This window comes from Anneissia japonica, unplaced genomic scaffold (assembly GCF_011630105.1).
Source record: "Anneissia japonica isolate Jap-2015-1 unplaced genomic scaffold, ASM1163010v1 scaffold1606_len605190_cov180, whole genome shotgun sequence".
In the NCBI taxonomy this organism is placed as follows: Eukaryota; Metazoa; Echinodermata; class Crinoidea; order Comatulida; family Comatulidae; genus Anneissia; species Anneissia japonica.
The window spans coordinates 302,444-324,229 of NW_022749369.1; the positions used below are offsets into that span (position 1 = coordinate 302,444).

General features: G+C 33.0%; 1 protein-coding gene across 2 annotated transcripts in view; it reads right to left on the reverse strand.

Moving 5' to 3' along the window:
- The window catches only part of LOC117121057 (band 7 protein AGAP004871-like), a gene marked incomplete in the record, with an annotated part of 33,731 nt that overhangs the window by 7,023 nt on the left and 4,922 nt on the right, over positions 1 to 21,786 (reverse strand). Inside the window, 5 exon segments of one of the 2 annotated variants that reach the window (XM_033266151.1) lie at positions 2,941 to 3,144; positions 6,350 to 6,432; positions 13,662 to 13,734; positions 14,169 to 14,275; positions 18,056 to 18,271. In XM_033266151.1, the coding sequence (XP_033122042.1) occupies positions 2,941 to 3,144; positions 6,350 to 6,432; positions 13,662 to 13,734; positions 14,169 to 14,275; positions 18,056 to 18,125 (537 nt within the window). 2 annotated transcript variants of the gene reach the window in all.

The following is a 21,786-nucleotide window of genomic DNA, read 5'->3' on the forward strand; positions in this document are numbered from 1 at the left end:
GGCTTAAGGATGGTATAAAAATTTATTGCATTGAAGGAAGTAATGAGAATATGAAGAAGTCGTAGTATATGAGCAGCATTTATCAATTTAATAAAAAAAAACAAACATGAATATAAATGCAGATGAATATAAATAGTTGCCTTTCAGGCAAGAATTCATGTTTACAGAAACACTTTTCTATAACAGTAATTGTAGTTGTAGTGCCAATCCTTAAAATTATCATGAGAGCCATTCTATTTTATTATTTCCATTATCTCAGCATACTTTTAATGTTGTATTCCGTTCATTTTTTTATCCAGGATCAATTCTTTTTTGTTTTACTATTCAAATTTCTGTCAGTAGGTACTGTTTTTAACGTGCTTTGTTCATGCCAACTATGTAGAGGCCAAAGATCTTATAAACACAAGATAGCGTTCTCCGGGATTTACGCGTGCAAATTCTGTAATAAGGCATGAATGGCGCCCTCTTGCTAAATTGGAAACTTTTGACCCTTGACCGCTCTGATCTGACCATACAGTACACCGCCTGTGAACAGCAGAACAGGAACCATCTCAGAACCATGGCAACAGATAGGACGCCCTCTTCCAAAACTTATTACTTTTTCTCTTCGGTAATAGCGCATGAATGGCGCCCTCTTGCTAAATGGGAAACTTTTGAACCTTGACCGACGCTTCTATTTGTTACGCGTAAATCGCGGAGAAGGCTATCTTGTGTTTATAAGATCTTCTGTAGAGGCCCAGGATCGTGCCAGGGCAGAAGCAGATGGTTGACCCTATGAGATTGTGCACTGTTTGCCACCATCATAAGTTATACCTTATAAGACACCTTTCAGTTCAGCACAAAGGCAGTCCTTGCAAATAGTATTATATTCTTATTATTATTAATGGGTATTCAATTTGTAAAATTGACTTGTTATCGAATTACTGAAAATGGAAAGCACTCATTTCATTATAATACAATACCAACGGAAAGCAGACTTCTAAATCACAGAATGCATTTATGCTACATAAATGGAGCTGAGTCTCCATAAAATTGCTACATTGTTGCTATAGCATTTTGACTGCAATTGTTACACTGGGTAGTTATCCAACACAAGCAAGCCTCCCTGATTTGACTGACCAATCAGAGTCACAGAAAGCTGTCAGCGATAGTTTGTAGCAATTTTATGGAAACTTAGCTTTAGGAAGTTGGGTTGCTTTTAATTAAGAAAAATCCTATTGTAGACTATGTGTACCAGGATTTGAACCTAGGGCCTTGATACTGGAAGATAAGCACCTTGACCACCACACTGCAGAGCTTCACTAAAAAAATATTATGTAATAGAAAAGGGAACTGTGTAAAGTTTTCATCTGTTTTCCTTTGTTGCCTAGTGACCTTATTTGTTCACTAGCGATATTATTTTCTACTAGGCATCGATTTTTGGAAAGGAACTCAACACCAAGAGCTTTCATTCAATCAATCTGTCCAATATTCATTTAACTCAAACCCTGCTTTTAATATCTTAATTAGATATAGAGCTTCAACGCTATTTCTGATTGAAATATACCCAATGGATGTAAACTTGCATTATCATGTGAATGTAATTAATAATCAATGAAATTTATGATGATGATATTGATATTGATGATGTTGGGTGGTGATGATTATAATGACAATGATGATACATAGAGGATTTTAAACAAATATGTAATAATTTGAAATTAAATAAATCCAATGATGATGCTTTAACATGATGGCGATGATGATGATAATGATAATGACAATTTACAGCAATAGTGCTGACAAAGGCAGCGGTGGTGACAATATTGACGTTGGCAATGCTTATTTTGTGCTGTTAATGATGAAGCTTTAACAATAAAAGGAAGGATATGATGGTAATAGTGTAATAATATAAATAATCAATATTCAAAAAGGTTTAGTTATTATGTGTACTACATAGTCAGTTAATAATAAACATGAAACAAACTGGACTTTAAATTTGATGTTAGTACACAACTGGCAGCGTCACAATACCAATCAATCACCTCAGACATGAGATTGATTTGTAAAGCTCAAATGCATATAGCCTTGATAAATGCACTAAATTAACTTACATGCTCGCCAAATAAACATTTTTTTTTTTTCAAATTCAAGCCAAAGAAATTACCAACAATATTATTTATTATCGTTTATAGTTCATTGAATTAAAAGTGTTCATTTAAATTAGTGTTTTGTTTTGTAAAAAAAAAAAGACTTGCTATAAAAAGCAGAATAAATTAATGTTACTCAGGATTGATCCTTTTTTTCATTTTTGAAAGTCTTTAATGCCATCACATATCCAACATGAATATGATATTGAATTGCAATGACAGTGCGCTTGTGTTGTGAAGCTCGGGCCTGGTACTGGGTTCAAATTATTTAACCCTCTTCACCATCCCCAACAAAGCCTCTTAAGACATGTTTTTGCATTGCAATAATTTTGATCTAGATGAAAATTTACTTTACCTTTGCATTGGAATAAATTACAATATTTAACAAATTGTGGAAATAATAATAATATTTGCCACCCATTCAGATGTACAACCATAACATTCTCATTGGGATAATATTACTTTAACGTGTGATAAAATGTTTTTATTATACGTAATACCCTTGCTCAGGAAGATGTAACAGAATCACATTATTTGCATCAGTCGAGTTTTCTGTGGTTATTTCTTCATACCATAGGCATGATCTTGATTAAATAAATTTACTGTGTAAGACTTGCATACTTTGACCAAAAAAAAAAAATATCCAGGTTGTTTCATACTGGATTTGGGTGTGTGGGTGTGAGTGTGGGGTGTGTGTAAAACTGGACAGCTTTGATCTTACCTAAAAAAGTCCACTCCTAAAACTAAGAGAGCCTAGTTTTGTAATATATTACAGTGTTCCATCTTGAACATGGCAAGAGTATGTACCAACCTGCATGAAGGCACTGATGTTGTCACGATCTGAGAGGATTTCTGCCAAATTTTTAGTTCCCAACACGTTCCTCAGGGTCGTCTGGGCCAGCAGTCTGGTGGATGCGTTGGCATTTTCAACATTTGCAATTGAGATGGTAGCATTCTGCACACGGTAGTAGACAACAGCATCAACGGATACAGTAACGCTGTCTCGTGTCAAAATCTACAACAAAAAAGTTATAAACATCAGTAAGTTTTAATCGCTCTCTAGCAAGAAGTTGAGATAAAAATGAGATGAAATGTATAGAACTATTCAGATTATATTACAGTTATATATAATATATAATATAGATATAGAATTTGTTTATCAGCATAACTATTGCATTGAATAATAAGAATAGAGAATTAACATTTCATATGAAGAATATAATGCAATAAAATATAATAAATATAAATTTATTTTTATATAGTGCATAATGCATAAAGCCTCTATGCACTTTACAAAACAAGATTGAAAATAATGATGATTTATAACAAGTGACAGTTTTATGCATGACACAGGTCAGTGTACTATATGTCTTACTAATTGAAATGTAAGAAATATTATAATATTTAAGATTGTTCCTAAATACTTCAAGTATCTTAATAATGAGGTGGTCCCTAAACCCTTCTTGCTCACCCAATATCAAGGTGGTCCCTACCTTAGCAGCTCACCTATCAATACTTATTAATATAAGCTTTTCTGTGCTGATCTCCAGCAAAACACTTTCAATGGACATTAGCCATTAGAAGCTAGACCATCAACTATACAAGTTCACTTAAATATTAAGTCAATGTTTGCTAACTTAAATAAACAATTCCATAACAAAATATAAAAAAAAAACTTAAGGTCTCAAATTATAAATAAAAACATTTAAATCATATATACTTGTACCAATTCCAAGTAAAAAAAAAAAGTAGTTTCTTATCCTAATATTTTTAAAAAAGGAGAATGGGGGCACTTTTTTTTTAACGAGATGGTAAATCCAAGATGGTCGATGGGATACAGCTACTACTTTCTCATTTTTACCAAGTAGACACATTGAAAGCAAATAAAAGAAGCAATAGACATGATTCATACCAAGTATCCCCAACCACAAACGATTGAGAGAGGAATTTTACTGATGTGAGTTACTATAGCTAGTTTCATAATAAATTTTGTAAAGTAAAGGAAATAAAAAAAAATAAAAAAATTGTGAGGCAGAGAAGATGGAATGAGGGAGTAGACTAGAAACTAGTATTTTTTTTTTGTATTTGGCTTATTTTAAAGATTATTTATAGTTAAGGTCCACATAGACAATACTTTCACTTCAGTGAGCTACAATACAAGTAAGTACTTTTCAATATAACCAATCCAAATGTTTAATATTCAAAAAATATATCATAAACATACAATGAATATAGTGACCAGATTTAATCTGAGCATGCTAATGTGTGTTCTATTTAATATTCAATCAGTCTTAGTTGTAAATCACTTCGTGAAGATGTTAAATTTAAGAATTAATGCAATCAAAACAATGTTTCACTTTCAGTTATTGATAGCAATAATTCATCTCAATAATAAATAATCTATACTGCAATGTTTCCTATACTCTTTCCATTCAGAAATTTAATATTTAAAACTGTAGTCTGGAAATCTACGACCAACAACGTTTCACGTATACTCTATAGAACTGTAGGCCTACAATGTATCAAAACCTTATAAACAAAGTATAGCCTATAGGTACATTACTATTAATTTTGTAAACCTTAAAAAGTTGTGTAAATGAAAATTTAAGTGGATAGTACATTAGTTTTAATCTAAAAATTTCTATTTAAAAAAAAAAAAAGAGGAAAATACAAATACATTTAGATTTTCATTTTTTTTTAAATTGCACAAACTGTTAATAAGCATATTTGCGGAAATGGGTCAAAACCATCAATTTCGAAGTTAGCCCAAAAACTTAAATGAAGATGTATTATATCTACAGATCAATCTTAACTAACCAATTTATTTTCCGCCAGTTGATAAATTATTTTTTTTATTAAAGATTGTTATTCATCTTGATATTTAAATTTTCTATTTGATAATATCCTGATCTTTTATGTGGTAGCAAACTGATATTACTGATATTATTAAAAGCAGATTAAATTAAAATATTAAGGTAATTTTAATCAAACTAAAGAACATTAAAGCCATAATATTGCATAAAAACAAAAGAGTAAACTTGAGTCAAACGCTGATGAGAATTGGCCAGTAAATCTCTATTTGGGCATGCTGTATTACAGAAAGACTTGATTGCAATTATTCCTCTCGATGATAATTAGTCTCTTACTTTGCTATGAAATTCACATTTTCTCCTTATTAATCATTCAAATACGTTCACCTTAAAGCAAATAATGCTTGGCATACAAAGCAGAAGAGGTGAGCACGACTTGAATATTAAGTAGCTGTGTGCTTACTCTCTGCATGCGGCTGCCTCATCAAAAACTGCATATCATTTTGTAAGATGGGGAACTGCAGCTGTTGTAATCTTAACAGGGTACCCTGCCTTCTGATCAGCTTTTAAATCTTAATGCGATCATCCTGACACTTCATGGGGTTTTATGTTCTTAAGGATCTAATTATGCGAGCTATCAGTGTAATACTATAAACAAAAAAAAATATACTATTTGTTGAACATTGCATAATGGACTCGTAAATAATATGTGTCTAGAGTATGAAAGCATTAAATGGGTATTGGTATAGCATATGACCTTTCAGATGATGCCTGTAATGAATACCACACATAAAAACACATGATACCAATATTGTAATTGACCCTTTCAGTAACACTCAAGATATCCAGATGCATCCAAAATAAAATTAAACAAAGCAGCAATATAAGAAACATAATTAAAATGTGTCAGCAATTCTATAGTCTAAAATAGTGATTGAGTATACTTTATATCAGACCTTTCCTTCTAGCAATTTTTGTAAATATCCTTTGCAAAATTTGTCAAATGATATATCAAACTTTTCCGATATGTTATGATCTTGCAATGCAAACACATAAATTAATTTTACATCAATAGATGGATGGGAAACTATTTCCAGGCACCTGTATTTGAATCTAGTGTATTAAAAGCATGTTCAGTGATAAAGTATTGCTGGCTGGCTTGCATAATAAACTAAGAAATTGATTAATTCCTTTTATTATATGAATTAAATAATTAATTAATCACTTGCATGCAGTTAAGAAACTCTAACATAATTAATTACCAGCATTAAATCAAGAAATGACTTAGTGCAATACTGGCATAACTCAAGCAATGCATTTATGAAATGCCTACATCAATCAAGAAATTAATTAATTACTTGCATAAATAAATATATTAATTACATAAATCAATTGAAAGATAAGACTTACTTCCTGTGGTGGAACATCAAATGACACGGTTCTCAAATCAACCTTTGTGTAGTCCTCAATACATGGAAGAATGAAGAAAATACCTGGAAAAAAAAACAAAAAAAACAAACATTTTAAAATGTAAATGTAACAAAATATATTTATGTAATGTCATTTACTTGTAATGTATTTACATAGCAATATGTATGACATGAACGTACATCATCATAAGCTAGAATTAACATCTCAATGAGATTTGATGGACAGAAATATACCGACTAATCAGCGAGCGTCATTTAGTCACGTGATCAAAAACTTTATCTCGGACATTTTAATTTCCTTAGACAGTTGGTACGCGAAACATACGTGAGCCTAGGCCTAGATGTCTATGCTTGGTTATAGATACCCAGATTTACACGAGCAGTGCGCATCAGTGACTTGGCATTTGCCGACAACAAGGCTGATTGAATGCGGCTTTTCCCTCTTCCTCTGGGAGCGGCTTTAACAACAAGTTCCCCGCCATGTTCCATGAAATAGATTAACACTATGAATATATGATTCATTTGCATACCGCCTACCCTGAATTCTCTTTCTTAAAGAAGGTTGATAGCAAGGAAAATCTTCACCAACTCGGTAAGTCTAGCCGCCATTGTCTAAGGTTTTCGTGACTTTGTGGGCGGGGCTTCGCGTCCTTGTCGACATGTCAATTAACACATGAAAATAAATACACTATACAAAAATGGGCATTCCTGGTATTGATACAAAAGTCCTATACTTATTATTTATTATGTTATTATTGAAACTGAGATAGACAGTATAAAGGAAAAAGATTTTCTATTCATTTACACCTGATCGTTTTCAGCTTAACTACAAAAGGCAAATAATCATACATGTTTACCACAATTGCACCAGCAAAAGTATTTACTAAATTCAAACTTCAAATATTACTATAAAATTTGTCCCACTGGGCACTCATATGACGTGAATGTAGTAACTCAACTGCAGCCTATAGTATAATATGCACATGAATTACCATTAGAAAAGGGTACAAAATTACATGAGACTGGTAGGAGTTAGCAGAAAGGTTCTAATTTGTTCTCTCAACTTTAATTCAAAGTCATGAGTTGGTTCCAATATTCTTTAGTCATGATCTTGTGTCCTTAGTCAAGGCAAATCCAATCTAATCCACGTTTAATACCTCTCTCTCTCTCTCTCTCTCTCTCTACACAAAAATAGTTGATACTTGGTTGATTTAAATGCAAATGTACTGATTACTCTACAACCTAACGGAATATGTCCCCAGGGAACCGAAAATGTGTTCTATATATTTCAATGGCCATGGGAATAATGTGCAGTGCCTAGATGAATATTGGCAATATGTGCTATACGACAGACAATATTATACAATTGCATAGCATACAGGCAATTCTGAAATCAATGGAGTGGGAAAACTTGAAAGAATAAAAAATTACAAAATGCAATAATTAAGATACAGGATGTAAATAAGTAATTTATTAACATAACTATAGTAATAATAAATAATAGGCCTAAATAAAGAAAGCAATTCTATTGAATATACTATTAAGTTTATTATTTCAACACAAAGGTACATTAATCCATACAATTTGAACACATTTATATGCAAATGTTTTAGTATAAGGAAAGTAGCAATGCTTACTACAACCACAAATCCTAACTACAACCATGTGCCAAGGCAGAGCCAAGCAGTTTTTTTTTGGTTTTTTTTGGGCCAACAGTTAAAGTATAATCTTTATATCAGTATGGGAATGTTTTTCAAATACAAAACAAACCACCACTTGATAAAAACATTGTCATCAATGTCCCAAATATTGATGTATTGAAAATCAATAGGTTCTGCAGTGGTGCAAAGGAGTACTTTCACTACACTGCAATACCATCATCCTGTTGTAACATACAACCAATCAGAGAACAGCTTAGAGGGTAGCTCATCAATCATTGAATGCATAATCTTGGATAATCATAATGAATCTTTGTTCACTATAATTTCCATGGTGCTATTGGAACTGTCGCACAGTACTTATGTTGTAGCTTTTGTTATGCATTAATTTGTTCTCTTCATTTCAAGCTCTTCTTTTTTTATTTTGCTGTGACGTTTTGGAAATAACTCAATCTAATTTACTGTTGTACTGTATTTTATGTTTTGCTCTTTTTTTGAATTATAATCGTTATTTATTGTGCAAACTTTTCTGTATTTATTGTCAGTGTATTTTTATTTATTCTTAAGACTAAGGAAACAAATCTAATGTACCTGTACTTGCTTGCACATGACAGATCAATCTAATATTGAATTTTATATTATTACCATATTTATACTATAAACAATCCATGTTTAATTGCCTTGTGACGATTACAACTATCATATTATGTATCTCATTATTGATTATACATGTTTTATAGTGTTTATATATTTTATCTGTATATAAATGTGTTTTAGTAATCCTAGTTTATAGCTTCTACCCTAAAATAAACTGTATAAGTATGTGGATGGCCCTGAATATCTTTATAATGCTTCTAATTCTTTGTCGTGAGCAAAACTAAAAAAAAATAGCATTTATTGTGCACAAAAAGAAAAACATTATGACATACTGTATTGTAGTACTGATACTACTCTATGTTGCTAATATGGTGATCTTGCAAAATTCAACTAAACTCATAATAAATTTGCTAACTTTATATTTTTGTAAGCAAGGTATAATGAGAAATTACGCTTGCCAACAGATGCATTGCTGTTTCCCTTATCTGAATAATATTTATTTGGCAAAAGTATACAGAATTAAAATAACATGTATTGCCTGGATAGGGAATGGGGCGAAAGCTCGAACAAGATATGCTCCCTATCCTTCATATTATGAAATACCTTACATTGGCTGATAATAATTATATTTATGGATTTTTGTACTAAGAAATCTGTAAATCAGTGGGAAATAGAGCTTTTGAACCACATAAAAAGTTCATAACTTACTCGATCATAAATGAGCAATTTACAGCTTAAAAATTGAATTTGTGAGGGTTATGAAGATTTCACCTAACATTTAAAGAAATACATTTTCTTTATTCAAATGGAGGTATTAAGAATATTTTGACAAATAAATCATTAGTAATACATTTGTGAAATATTATTTCTTAATTATAATAAATACATAATACTATGATACTGTACTATTCTGATGGGGTTTGCATCAGGAGATTAATATGAATGATGTTTTGCCCTAGATGATACCAGGCTAATTCTCTGGATGTTGTGAGTTTGATATATTTAATTGTACCCATGTCCTATGCTTCTGTGAGTCGAGTGGCCGAGCGATAAGGCAGAGGCGCCACTAGCTACAGCCTCAACATCGGCGCTGGTTCCAGCTGCTCCTCCCCATGGTTCGGTTGGTAGAACCAAGTCTTCTCGGATAAAGACTTAAAATGGAGGCCCAGTGTATACATCTGGCTCGTGTGCACTTTAAAGAACTCATTGCATCATTCTAAAGAGTAGGGGGTTACGGTTACAGTGTTATGGTTCATTTCTACCACTGCAGAACAATGTGAACATGTAGCTACTATGAAGCGCCTCTTTACGGCTGCTAGGTGGTCATGGACCACGCCCATACGCAATTCAGCACAATGATGCTGCAAGTTATGGGTTATTCTCCTTCCTTTACCTCCACCTTATTGTAAAATTTAAATAGAGTATTTAAGAATAATTGTAAAAAATAAACATTTTGTGGCATACATTACAGTACAATATGAGGCCACATAAAATTGTCACATAAAAATTAATAGTCTGAATAGAGCTTAAACTCTATCCACACTATCAAATTCCATGTGACAAATTTGTGTGATATGCCTATATATGGGCATGATGATTCATACAGTATTACACACAAATATGGCCATATCACATTTTTTTGCCACATAAAAATTAATAGTGTGAACAGTGCTTAAACTCTGTCCACACTATCAAATTCTATGTGACAAATTTGTGTGATATGCCTATATATGGGCATGATGATGTCATACAGTATTACACACAAATATGGCCATATCACATTTTTTTGCCACATAAAATAGTCACATAAAAATTAATAGTGTGAACAGAGCTTAAACTCTGTCCACACTATCAAATTCTATGTGACAAATTTGTGTGATATGCCTATGTATGGGAATGATGATGCATATTACACACAAATATGGGGCATATCACATTTTTTGTCAAATAAAATTGATAGTGTGGAGAGAGCTTAAGGCCTACAGAAAATATGAATATTTGTGTTTCATATTTGTTAGATAATAAGTCTGTAAAGGGGCCTCAATGACATTTTCATAAAGTCAGCCTGATACATTTAAAATATGGTAAGGTAACTGATGTACCAAGGAACTAATAGATGACTGTAATTCATTTTTATACGATATTGACAATAACATTTTTCTCATATCTCATATAAACGTCACAAAATAGATGTCTAGAAATGAAAATTAATATATCTAGCAAATTTATTGTTCTGACATAAACCATTATCACACGGAACAGACGTTTATAAGTGTACTTAAGTTCTGATCATAATTTCTGGGGACCAGTTAAAATATGTAATGTGCTATATTCTATCTGCACATTACCGTAAGTGCTTCAGGGCTCCAGCTGCTTTACTTTACAGTGTTATTCTTTCTGCCTCAACTCTTCCCAAATATTGTTTCATTTCATCTTTACGGTTAGTAACACCAAGCTTTGATTTACTGCACTTTATCTTTTATTCAAACCTCTTTAATATTAATAAATCTTGGATGGAAGTTTATCTGAAATATACATCATAGACTTTCCGCAATCAATTATACACATGTACTCTGATTATAATACCAGGTCAAGAGTATTGCAGAGTAATATGCATAATAAATATTAAAAAGGAAATCAACTAAAAATTCAAGAAAACACAAATGATCATTTCTGATCAAGGTGTGGCATGACTTCCTACTTAGGGGTTTAATTAAAACAACAATGCATCAGGTTGTACTACATGTTCCCTAATCAATTTTGTGATTTAGAACTAGTAGTAGTGGTCAAAAATCCAATTAGAAAGTACACTCTATTGGTGCTAGCATTGCTGGGAGAATTTTTGGGGTGCCCCAACATGCACGTCCTGTCCATTTTGTGGGACAATACCTTTAAGAGTAAATTTGTAGCAGACGACACCTGACAAATCCCCAACCCCTGGAATCTCCCACCTATGGGGTCTGCAGACAGAGAATAATCACTGTAATAAAATGAGAAATAAATGGCTGCAGAAACCGAGGGGCGCAGCTGAAAATTTCAATTTCTATTTAAATTAGCACAAAGAGGACAAAACTTATTTTTTAATTTAATGATTTCTGCTTCTGTACTGCTTTGTTCACAGGTTAAGTGGGGCTATCAATGATATGTTGCAGGCTAATAAGGTCTTGTGCCGTCCCTTTCAGCAAAGAAACTCCCATGCTGGTAACAACCACTGCCAACTCCAGTACAGTAGGATGGTTCAACTCATTGGCAGAGCATTTGTGAGGTCTCGCCACAAAATGAGTCTCATGGTCAGAAATTCAAAAATTGAGTTTATATTATATTTGGGTAGATCACATTATAAGCTTTCATTTGGTCTTTGAATGGCTTCCCTACTATAAGTAAGTCCAGAGATGTGAGCATTTAAAGTTTAGGTCTATAAGAACCACGTTTTGAGAAAATCAGCCTCAAAGATAAACTAACCTGTACAAATAATATGACTACAATTACAGAATATGTGCAGAGAACACTGTTTTGGCAAGAAAATTCAATTACAAAGTATAACATGATAAAATATAAGTATCAAGTTATTCAAACACATTAAAATCAAAATTTTGTAAAAATGTTGACTTTGGCCTGTTTTGGTGAATATCTCAATATGATTTCACCAACGATGCGTCTCATTTCGTGGTGAGAACTCACATTTGGCAAATCAAAACTTTTCTTTTAGTCCTGTATTCATAAATAAATGTAGCCCCTCATCGTAAGTCTTGGCATTGTGTGGCAGTGCCACATTCTCTAGTTTTACAATTTCATTCTCAAATTAAATTTCTTGATAAAAATAATATTATTCAGAAGAAGCTAGAGTGGAAAAAGCTTAGCATTACCATTTCAAATAAAATAGCATCAACTGTTTATTAAAAAAGGCAAATCTTTCATTTTCATGAAATCAGAGCCTGTCTCATGATCTTACTGGAAACAAAGGACACTCATTTAGCATTTTTACAGACACATTTCTGATTTGATATTACCATATGCTCCAGGCAGTTGCAACCTAGAACACATTTAATTTACATGTAATTGCATGTCATTTAAATACCTAATCCTAGGAATTCACAGAAATCAGGTAGAATCTGATTCTGACAAATTGCGTAAACCTTGAAAGTTTCTGTTGCCTTCAAATCCATATGGAACTAAAAGGATTGTGCTTTAGCCTGCAAAATGAGGCAGGAGTCTGGTTAATCCCATCATCTCTGTATAAAGTGGTGGCGATGCATGGTAACAAATCCCTTGCGAAATGGAGCAATTGCAAGCTCATTATGTTTGTCCACAAAATGATTTGGGTCATCAACCATCCAATAATAAACATGCTATCATTATGAAAATCCAATTCCAACTTTAATCGATCAATCATTCAATCTATTTGCATTGTACTGCTGTCATGTATGAACATGATTGCAAAAGGCCCTACCCTTTCAACTTATTTATTCAAACAAACAAAAACACAATCAGCAGAAAAGCACTCAAGTTTTATCTTGTAAAGAGTACTGTACTCTGTGTCACATGAATGTTACTGTTAGAATTCAAGTCTTCCATACTGTATGTTTTTTAAATAAATATTAAACCAGTTTTACTATTGCATATAGAGTATCGTGGCAGAAAGGTGTCTATGCACATTTAAATATTATTATAACACATGGACTGTTGATGCAATTTATAATCTGATGATCAAATGGCCTTTTGGGAAATGGTGACATTTAGTAAGCAAAAATGCAGTGACCACTCGAATGAAAACAATTAATGTTCAGTAGAGACAGGTCGTTTTATTGAAATAACATGAGATAAGTTAATTAACAAAGTATCACTTAGTTATAGTTATTTCCCAGTAGAAACATAGCCAGAAATCAGTTCACGAAATTCCTAGTATTGAGGATATGAGAAACACATATGACACGCCCGATGAAACGAAGAAACGAAGGACTGCCATTGGGGGATTTGTAAGCAATATTGTAGGCTATTAAATAAAATCTAACTGCTAAGTGAATGACATGTGCTTACCAGGTCCTTTGGCACCTCCAGGTAAGAGACGACCAAGTCTAAATATGACGGCTCGCTCATACTCTTGCACAACCTACAAAATGATAATATACTTTTACAAAGTCTTGTACTGAAATTGATTCATATTATACATTATCAACTCGGTTGACAAGTCATTCATCTGTATAAAATATACGCATATCGTAGTTCTTTTTTAAATAAAACCAATGATCAGTTCATAAAATGCACAATTTCATTTTAATTAATAATTATAAACCAAGATGATTTTTTATTAATGTACATTATATTGTATCAATTAGTAGCTGACTGAAAGCATAATATTATAATTTCTAATCCTACACAGTATTACATAATTTTGTCAAGCAACAAACAAAATCAAGTAAATCTATATTAATATTTGTGATATTTAAAGTATTTTCTGAAATGAGGTTTATACCTGGTTGATTTGATATGGAATGGCCCATATATATTAAGTGATGGATTACTAAAGTTTTTTTTTCAGCTTACCTTGATACAGACACAGAGGGAGAATGGCAGAGTACATATGACAAGGAGCCATGCAATAGCCGTCAAAATCCATCCGCAAATCCCAACACCTCCTTCCGGGGTACCAGCTAAAAAAAAATATATTATTAATCATTTCAAGTCAAATAAAGGAATCAATTATGGCATGAAAAAGTATACTATACTCAAGCCATATATTTCTTCTGGAATTCACGGAAACTTCATATTGAAGTCTTCGGCGCAGAGTGCTTTCGTAGATGAAGTGTCAGCTGGATGAAGGAGAGTATTTTAGGTTAAGTCTATACAAAATTAATTAATGTTCCTTATAATTTTAATCAACTTTATACTTCATTAATTTATTTATTTTGAATTATTACTACAGTACTATTAATAGAAACATACTTTATTGCCATATCACCAAAATGTGAGACTCACTTCATGTTCGAATATAAAAATCTTTAATAAAAAAAATCACATCAAAATAATTAATTATTAAAAACACTGAACTGGAAATCAATTTTTTAAATTCAGCATTTAGCCCCTTTTTTCCACTTTCACTTAGAATGTTATATACGTTGTATTCATCTTTCAATATTCACCTGTATTATTTCACTTTTGTATCTTTGTTTATTTGTGGTAAAATATATGAGTTGAGTTGAAACACAATTTATATTTCATCTCATACTACAGTGAATTGCTACATTTTGGAATCATTTGCATTCAAAATGAATATTAACTTGGAAATCAGTCTAGGTGATGAACTTGGTCAATAAAATCATTCAAATATTTGTCAAAAAGCAGGACAATTTTGGAATTTGGTGAGACAGTAGGAATATGCAGGGAAGCAAAAATAATCCTGACAATAGGGGGACATTTGGAAACTGAGCTTCACTTGAGAAACTAAACAATTTCACAATTTTGTTTGAAATTCTACCTCCTTCCTTTGTCAACAAACTTTCTCACTTGGGTCATTTCCATATCAAAGCCACTCTAGTCCAACGCACAGGTTTACTCAATGCACCATGTCAGAGAGAATGAGTTTTCATTCAGGTGCGACAGTAAAGAAAGAACGGCAAACAAATCATACCCTGTTCACTACTTCAATCAGTGACCTGATCCAACAAAGTCAACCATGTTATCTTGACACAGTTTAATTTGGCATTATTTACCTTCATTATTAAAATCTTCAGATGACCTTTCAGTGATGCATCTTCACTTCAACATTTTGAAATTACATAATATCACTACATAAGAGGCATGAGTATTTCATAGTCATTGCTCAATTTATTGTACACGACTATCTACCTGGAAGGTTAGTCGTGTGGGGTGCGTTAATTCATAGTTGCTGCGCCTAAATTATGGAATTATTTGCCAATTCTCGGCCCTGGAAAAAACGAGAATCAATTGGTGCTGGGCAGGGTACATTTTGACAGACCCCTGGTCAGCAACTAGGGCGTACCATACTGCAGTTTGGTTGCTGGCTTCCTTCCTTACTTTTCCAAAATACATCTTGTATTTTGCAGGGTATAAATACATAACATTTAACATGACTGTACATATACAGTAGTAGGTAACCACTGTTGACAGTAATCGTGAACTGCTTGGCCCAGTGGTGGTCTACACAAATTTGTACAAAGTTTCTGAATTACGTCCATTCCCTTTTAGACAATTCATCCTCTTATTTTACAAACCTACAGGCCAAACATAAATAAGATTGCTACTTTTTGGCATTAATGACAGGCTTTGTCTTGGAAAAAAATTGCAGTTTTACAGTTGTGTATAGTAAGTAGTAAGGGTGTGTGCCCACCTCTCTCACCCCCCAAAAAAAGCTTTCAGCTCAGGTTTGCAAAGTAAAAAAAAAAATCATTTCAGAGGCTTAGTTAAATCAGCTCATATCATTGTACTTTCAAGCTAGTGCCCCGTACTTAACTCTCAATCCCCTACCTCCTTCCATGTCAGTAACTCACTAAAATACTGGAGTTACAATACATCTCAGCCTCTGTTACAAGGACACTCTTATTATCTCCCGGATCTGATATTATGCGAATTATCTACCCGGGACTGTCATCTTCATCTTAAAGCTTTTAACATTCTCGAATGAAAATCAACCAAATTTTGGGATGGAGAAATTATTTACCCCTTAGCAATATCGCAGGCCGATTAAAAATCAGTGGCAGGCCGGATTTGGGGTGCGGGTTGAATACTGGACTGGTAATAATACATTGTTACAAACATTCACTACCATTAAGGGTACCTGTCTCTTATACACATCTAGATGTGTATAAGAGACAGGTTATATACGTTGTATTCATCTTTCAATATTCACCTGTATTATTTCACTTTTGTATCTTTGTTTATTTGTGGTAAAATATATGAGTTGAGTTGAAACACAATTTATATTTCATCTCATACTACAGTGAATTGCTACATTTTGGAATCATTGCATTCAAAATGAATATTAACTTGGAAATCAGTCTAGGTGATGAACTTGGTCAATAAAATCATTCAAATATTTGTCAAAAAGCAGGACAATTTTGGCCCCAAAAAAAAGCTTTCAGCTCAGGTTTGCAAAGTAAAAAAAAAATCATTTCAGAGGCTTAGTTAAATCAGCTCATATCGTTGTACTTTCAAGCTAGTGCCACTTACTTAACTCTCAATCCCCTACCTCCTTCCATGTCAGTAACTCACTATTACTGGAGTTACAATACATCTCAGCCTCTGTTACAAGGACACTCTTATTATCTCCCGGATCTGATATTATGCGAATTATCTACCCGGGACAGTCATCTTCATCTCAAAGCTTTTAACATTCTCGAATGAAAATCAACCAAATTTTGGGATGGAGAAATTATTTACCCCTTAGCAATATCGCAGGCCGATTAAAAATCAGTGGCAGGCCGGATTTGGGGTGCGGGTTGAATACTGGACTGGTAATAATACATTGTTACAAACATTCACTACCATTAAGGGTACTGTATGGTAGGACTTTGTGATTTGCAGAAACATGTTTATAATGCTTTACCATAAATATACACTTGATGATTAAAGCAAGGCATAGCAGTGAGTTAAATGTTAATGTTTTTTAAAACCTTTTTTTATCACAGCAGTCAGTAGGTCATTTGCCAACCTTATTTCCTTCCTAATTTGCATCTCATCCGGCACTCAACATAATGTGCATACATTCGATGTTTTTGTTTGTATTGAAATAGTACATACTGCACCTTAACAGCAAAAAATATGATGGGTAGCGCAAACGCAGTCAGTGAAGTATTGTTTAACGTTTTAAAAATATTTTTTACCATAGCAGTCAGTGGGTCAATTGGCAAACCTTATTTTCTTCGTAATTTGCATAAAATCACTGGCGCTCAACATAATGTACACTCAATGATTTTTATGTATTAAAATAGTCCTACTGGACTGCAACAGGAAAAAACATGATGGCTAGAGCAAGGCGTAGTCCGTGAAGGTATCGTTTGGCGTTTTTTAAAACCTATTCGACCACAGCACTAGCAGTCAGAGGGTCAACTGACAACCTTAAATCCTTCCTAATTTGCATGCTCACTCACTGGCATAATGTGTATACACCTACTGTATGATGTTATTGTATTGGAATATTATCGGTACATGCCTACTACTACTACAGAAAAAAAAAATGTTTAATTCATTGTGCATGCTATCTAAAGGTTGTTCTAAAAATATAATCATTTTCTCCAAGGACAAGTATCAGAATTACTCACAATATTGTTAAGCCGCATACATTATATTAGATTTAAAATAAAGTAAAAACATGGACGAGTAACACTATTATTAACTAAATTCCTCAATGGTGAGAGCTAAACAGTGGATACCCCACAGGGCACAGTCAGTAAGCTACAGTATGATTCTCTTACCACCAATGATTCCCGTACGATCAACTGTCAACATTTCACTCCTACTGAAGTCAGTTTTGTCCATTTCCATTGTGTATCTATATGCCTCGTAAAATAAAAGTGGTTCCTATAATATGGACCTCGAGATTTACAACTACAACAACACACAGCAAAGTGGCATGCGCTATTAGGTATGTAACAATTACCAGAGGCTGTAACTCAACATGGCAATTTAATTTAATCCACAACAAAGGCAACTCACTCAACCGTGAAGTTGTAATTTGAATAAGAAGAACAACAGATTAGTTGCAGCAGTGCAACAAGAAAACACACTGCGTTGAGATAAACGTCAGAGGTTACAGCGTGCACTGATACTGGTAAATACTATGGACTACAAGTACTTAAAAAACTGTTCAAAAATCAAACAAATATCATACTGAATAAAATAATAAATATCACTCGGCATCAGCCAACAGCCTATCAACCTTCCTGTGCTGTGCACATTAAAATTAAATTAGTTGAGGTGTTTAACCGAAAGCATACTATTACTAAGTAATGATGAGCAAAAATGGGTCATATCTTCTCTCTGAGGTCTCTAGAAAAGACAGTGTTCAGTTAATTATTATTCTTAGAAATCATTAAATTTAAACAGTATACTTCTGATGACACTTTTTTTGAGTGAAATGACCATCTTAATGGACTTCAAAAAAGAGCAAATAAAAACATAATAACATTTTAAAATAATAAAAATGAAAATTAGAACAAGCTCTTCAAAATGGTGAAGGTATAGAGGGATCATCGATTATTAATTTAATATATAATAATAATAATAATAACAATAATAATAATAATAATAATAATAATAATAATAATAATAATAATAATAATAATAATAATAATAATAATAATGGTGATAGACTTACGCATTATTAATTCATTATGAACATGTCAATGTTTTTTCATTTACATGATACTTTCTACAAGAAAAACAATCTCAGTGTCTTTCCATTATTACACAGTCATTAGAAACAATATCTTCTCCGCTGTACTGTACTTGGGGATTTAAAACTCCTAACTGTATGCAATCATGAATATTCATTACATTGACATTCAACATGCATCTGCATCCTACCAGGATACTATTAAAAAAAATTATTCTGGGTAGCAAAAGGCAGAGTTTACCTTCTCCAGTGTTATTGTTACCACTGGTTACCAACTGTGCAATAATGTTCTTTAAGAGTTTGTTGTTCCCCACTATCAAAAAAGCGTGTTTAGAGTCCTTTTGTTAGTATAGCCTGACACATGAATTAAATAGGTGAATCACATGACAGTTGCTATTGACGCAACAAGTCAGCTCCATATTTAGCAAGTATGAATGTAAACAGACTGATAAATAGTTGTTTTTACTGAAAAGATTAGAAGTACTGTTAGGCCTCTCTCACGTTAAATATCATGGAAAATATTAGTCATCAACATCAGAGTAGCTGGATCCTGGAAGAATCAAGTCATCAGCCACTAAAGATCCCGGAAGGAAATGTCGATTTCAGTATTTTTCTATCCCAAGCAACCTACTTTTGATCCTGTTAATACATTTTTAAAACTCTCTTAAATATTAAATCACTAATTTTTATACTGCCTTTTAAATGTTATTACTGTAATACTTTTATCTAATTTCAACAAAACAGTAATTCACTTTTAAATTATTGGTTCCAATTGTACTGTTAATTACTGATTTCTATTAATTTCTGTAATTGCTGGAGGAAGGGGGTCATGGCTCAGACAAACCCTTATTTCAGTTCAATCATTGATAATGAACCCCCTCCCACTCACACTCAAGGTAAGAAGAGAGGAATCAATTTCTGACACTTCAGCGTATACAAATAAAATAATGATATTTTGTCTTCACCTTCTGAAATGTAATGTAATTGTTTTTAGCATTACTAAAACCCAGTATAACATAATAAAATGCTTTGGTTTCAGGGGCTTTGCCTCTCCCACAGGAGCTTTGCCCTTGGACACTACTGGAGCCCTTAGACAGGCCCCTGAACCCTATGCCCAGAAATCTCCCTTTCAAAAGTCTATATTTTGGCACAACAGTTTTGCTCTGGAGGCTTTTTCACGCCCTTGTGATCGAAAGACTCAGGGCCTGTTTCTACTGGAAAGAAATAACTGATTAAAAATAGCTTTTTCGAAAAATCGCTTTTATTCTCGCAGTAGAAACGGGACCAGTTTGAAAAATGCGATAAAAATAAATTGATTAAAAACACGCAATGGATAGCATGTTTGAACGGCAAATAACCGATTTTGGCTGTGCACCTTTTAGCTGCAACACAAAAAAGCGATTATCAGGTGAACTGTGACCTCCAGGTCAATCACTGCAAAGACTAGATCGTATTAGGCGCGAACTTTCAAAAAAGATTTTTCCTCTTGTTCATGTCCTAGGCCTACAAGCTAAAAACGTCAACAAACATGAAAAGTGACGAATTCGTTTTGTAATTCTCTAATTTTCAACTCTTTTGGGCCTATACCGTTGTCCTCGTTTGGTCGTCATTCATAATTTTGCCGATGATCACGTACATGTACCACCAAATTTCTTGATTATTTTTTTAAAAAGCTGAAATAGTTACAAAGCTTCCAATTACGATTAGTAATATTAATTAACTTATTACCTATTAAGTGCTTCTTACTCCAACTATCGGCCTAGCAAATAAATACTAGTAGGATGAATTTCTGAAAAAATTGAATCAGTATCTAGTCCTAAAATTTTCATTCTTTAAATTCAATATCGGCTCATGAAAATTTATAGAAGATATCACTACCCCACAAGGTCCCTGGACCCCATGGAGACATTGGTGGCTATCAGTCCCCCAGCAGTGGGTTGATTAAACTCTCTAGTGTTCTTAAATAAGATAGTGAACCATATACTGGAAATTATTGACATTCTCTATGGTTTTTGGATGCTTTTAAATTTAGGTGATCCCTTGCTTGCACTGCCTGTTTACAATTGATACACCAAATATATGTCACTGACCAACCTAGCGGAATGTGTCTATTTGGTACATTACCTTCTAGCCATCCAGAGTTGTATAGCCATGTACAGTATATTTATTCAATAAAATAAATACCTACTGTACATGTTTTTTTTTTTTTCCTTTTCTTTGGTTCGCAAAAATAAACTGAAATGTGATTATGTCAACTATTAATATGAAGTCTCTGAAGTAGTGATGGCTCTGAAATTAGCATATAAGGGTCCAACAAGTCCAGCAGGGGTTCCTTGCTTATCTACATGGGAAAACTTCCCCTGCCTGAACCCCTGATGACACCACCACTGACAGTAAAATATGTTTATTAAATGTTCACAAAAATAAACACTAAAATCCTGTATTAATACACAACTACCTACATATTGTATTTGATGTGTCTGAAGGGAATTAGACATTATTAATGGTGTGGCCAGTGCAGACATTAAAACATAATAATAATCACAGTATATTACTTCTTGAATCCCTTAGGCTTCCACTGTACTGACAGATACAAGTTAATCACAAACATTGAAAAATGCAAAATAAGATAATATTTTATTGACTACCAGTCACTCATGGTTTAATAATTGTTTGATGTCAAGGCCCCTAACAATCAATACTTGTCTTTTCATTCTTTATAAAATACATTTTTTTAAATATACTTTATAATATAATGCATTGTAAATTAAATCTAAAAAAACATTTACTTTGTCAGGGGCGGATCCTGTC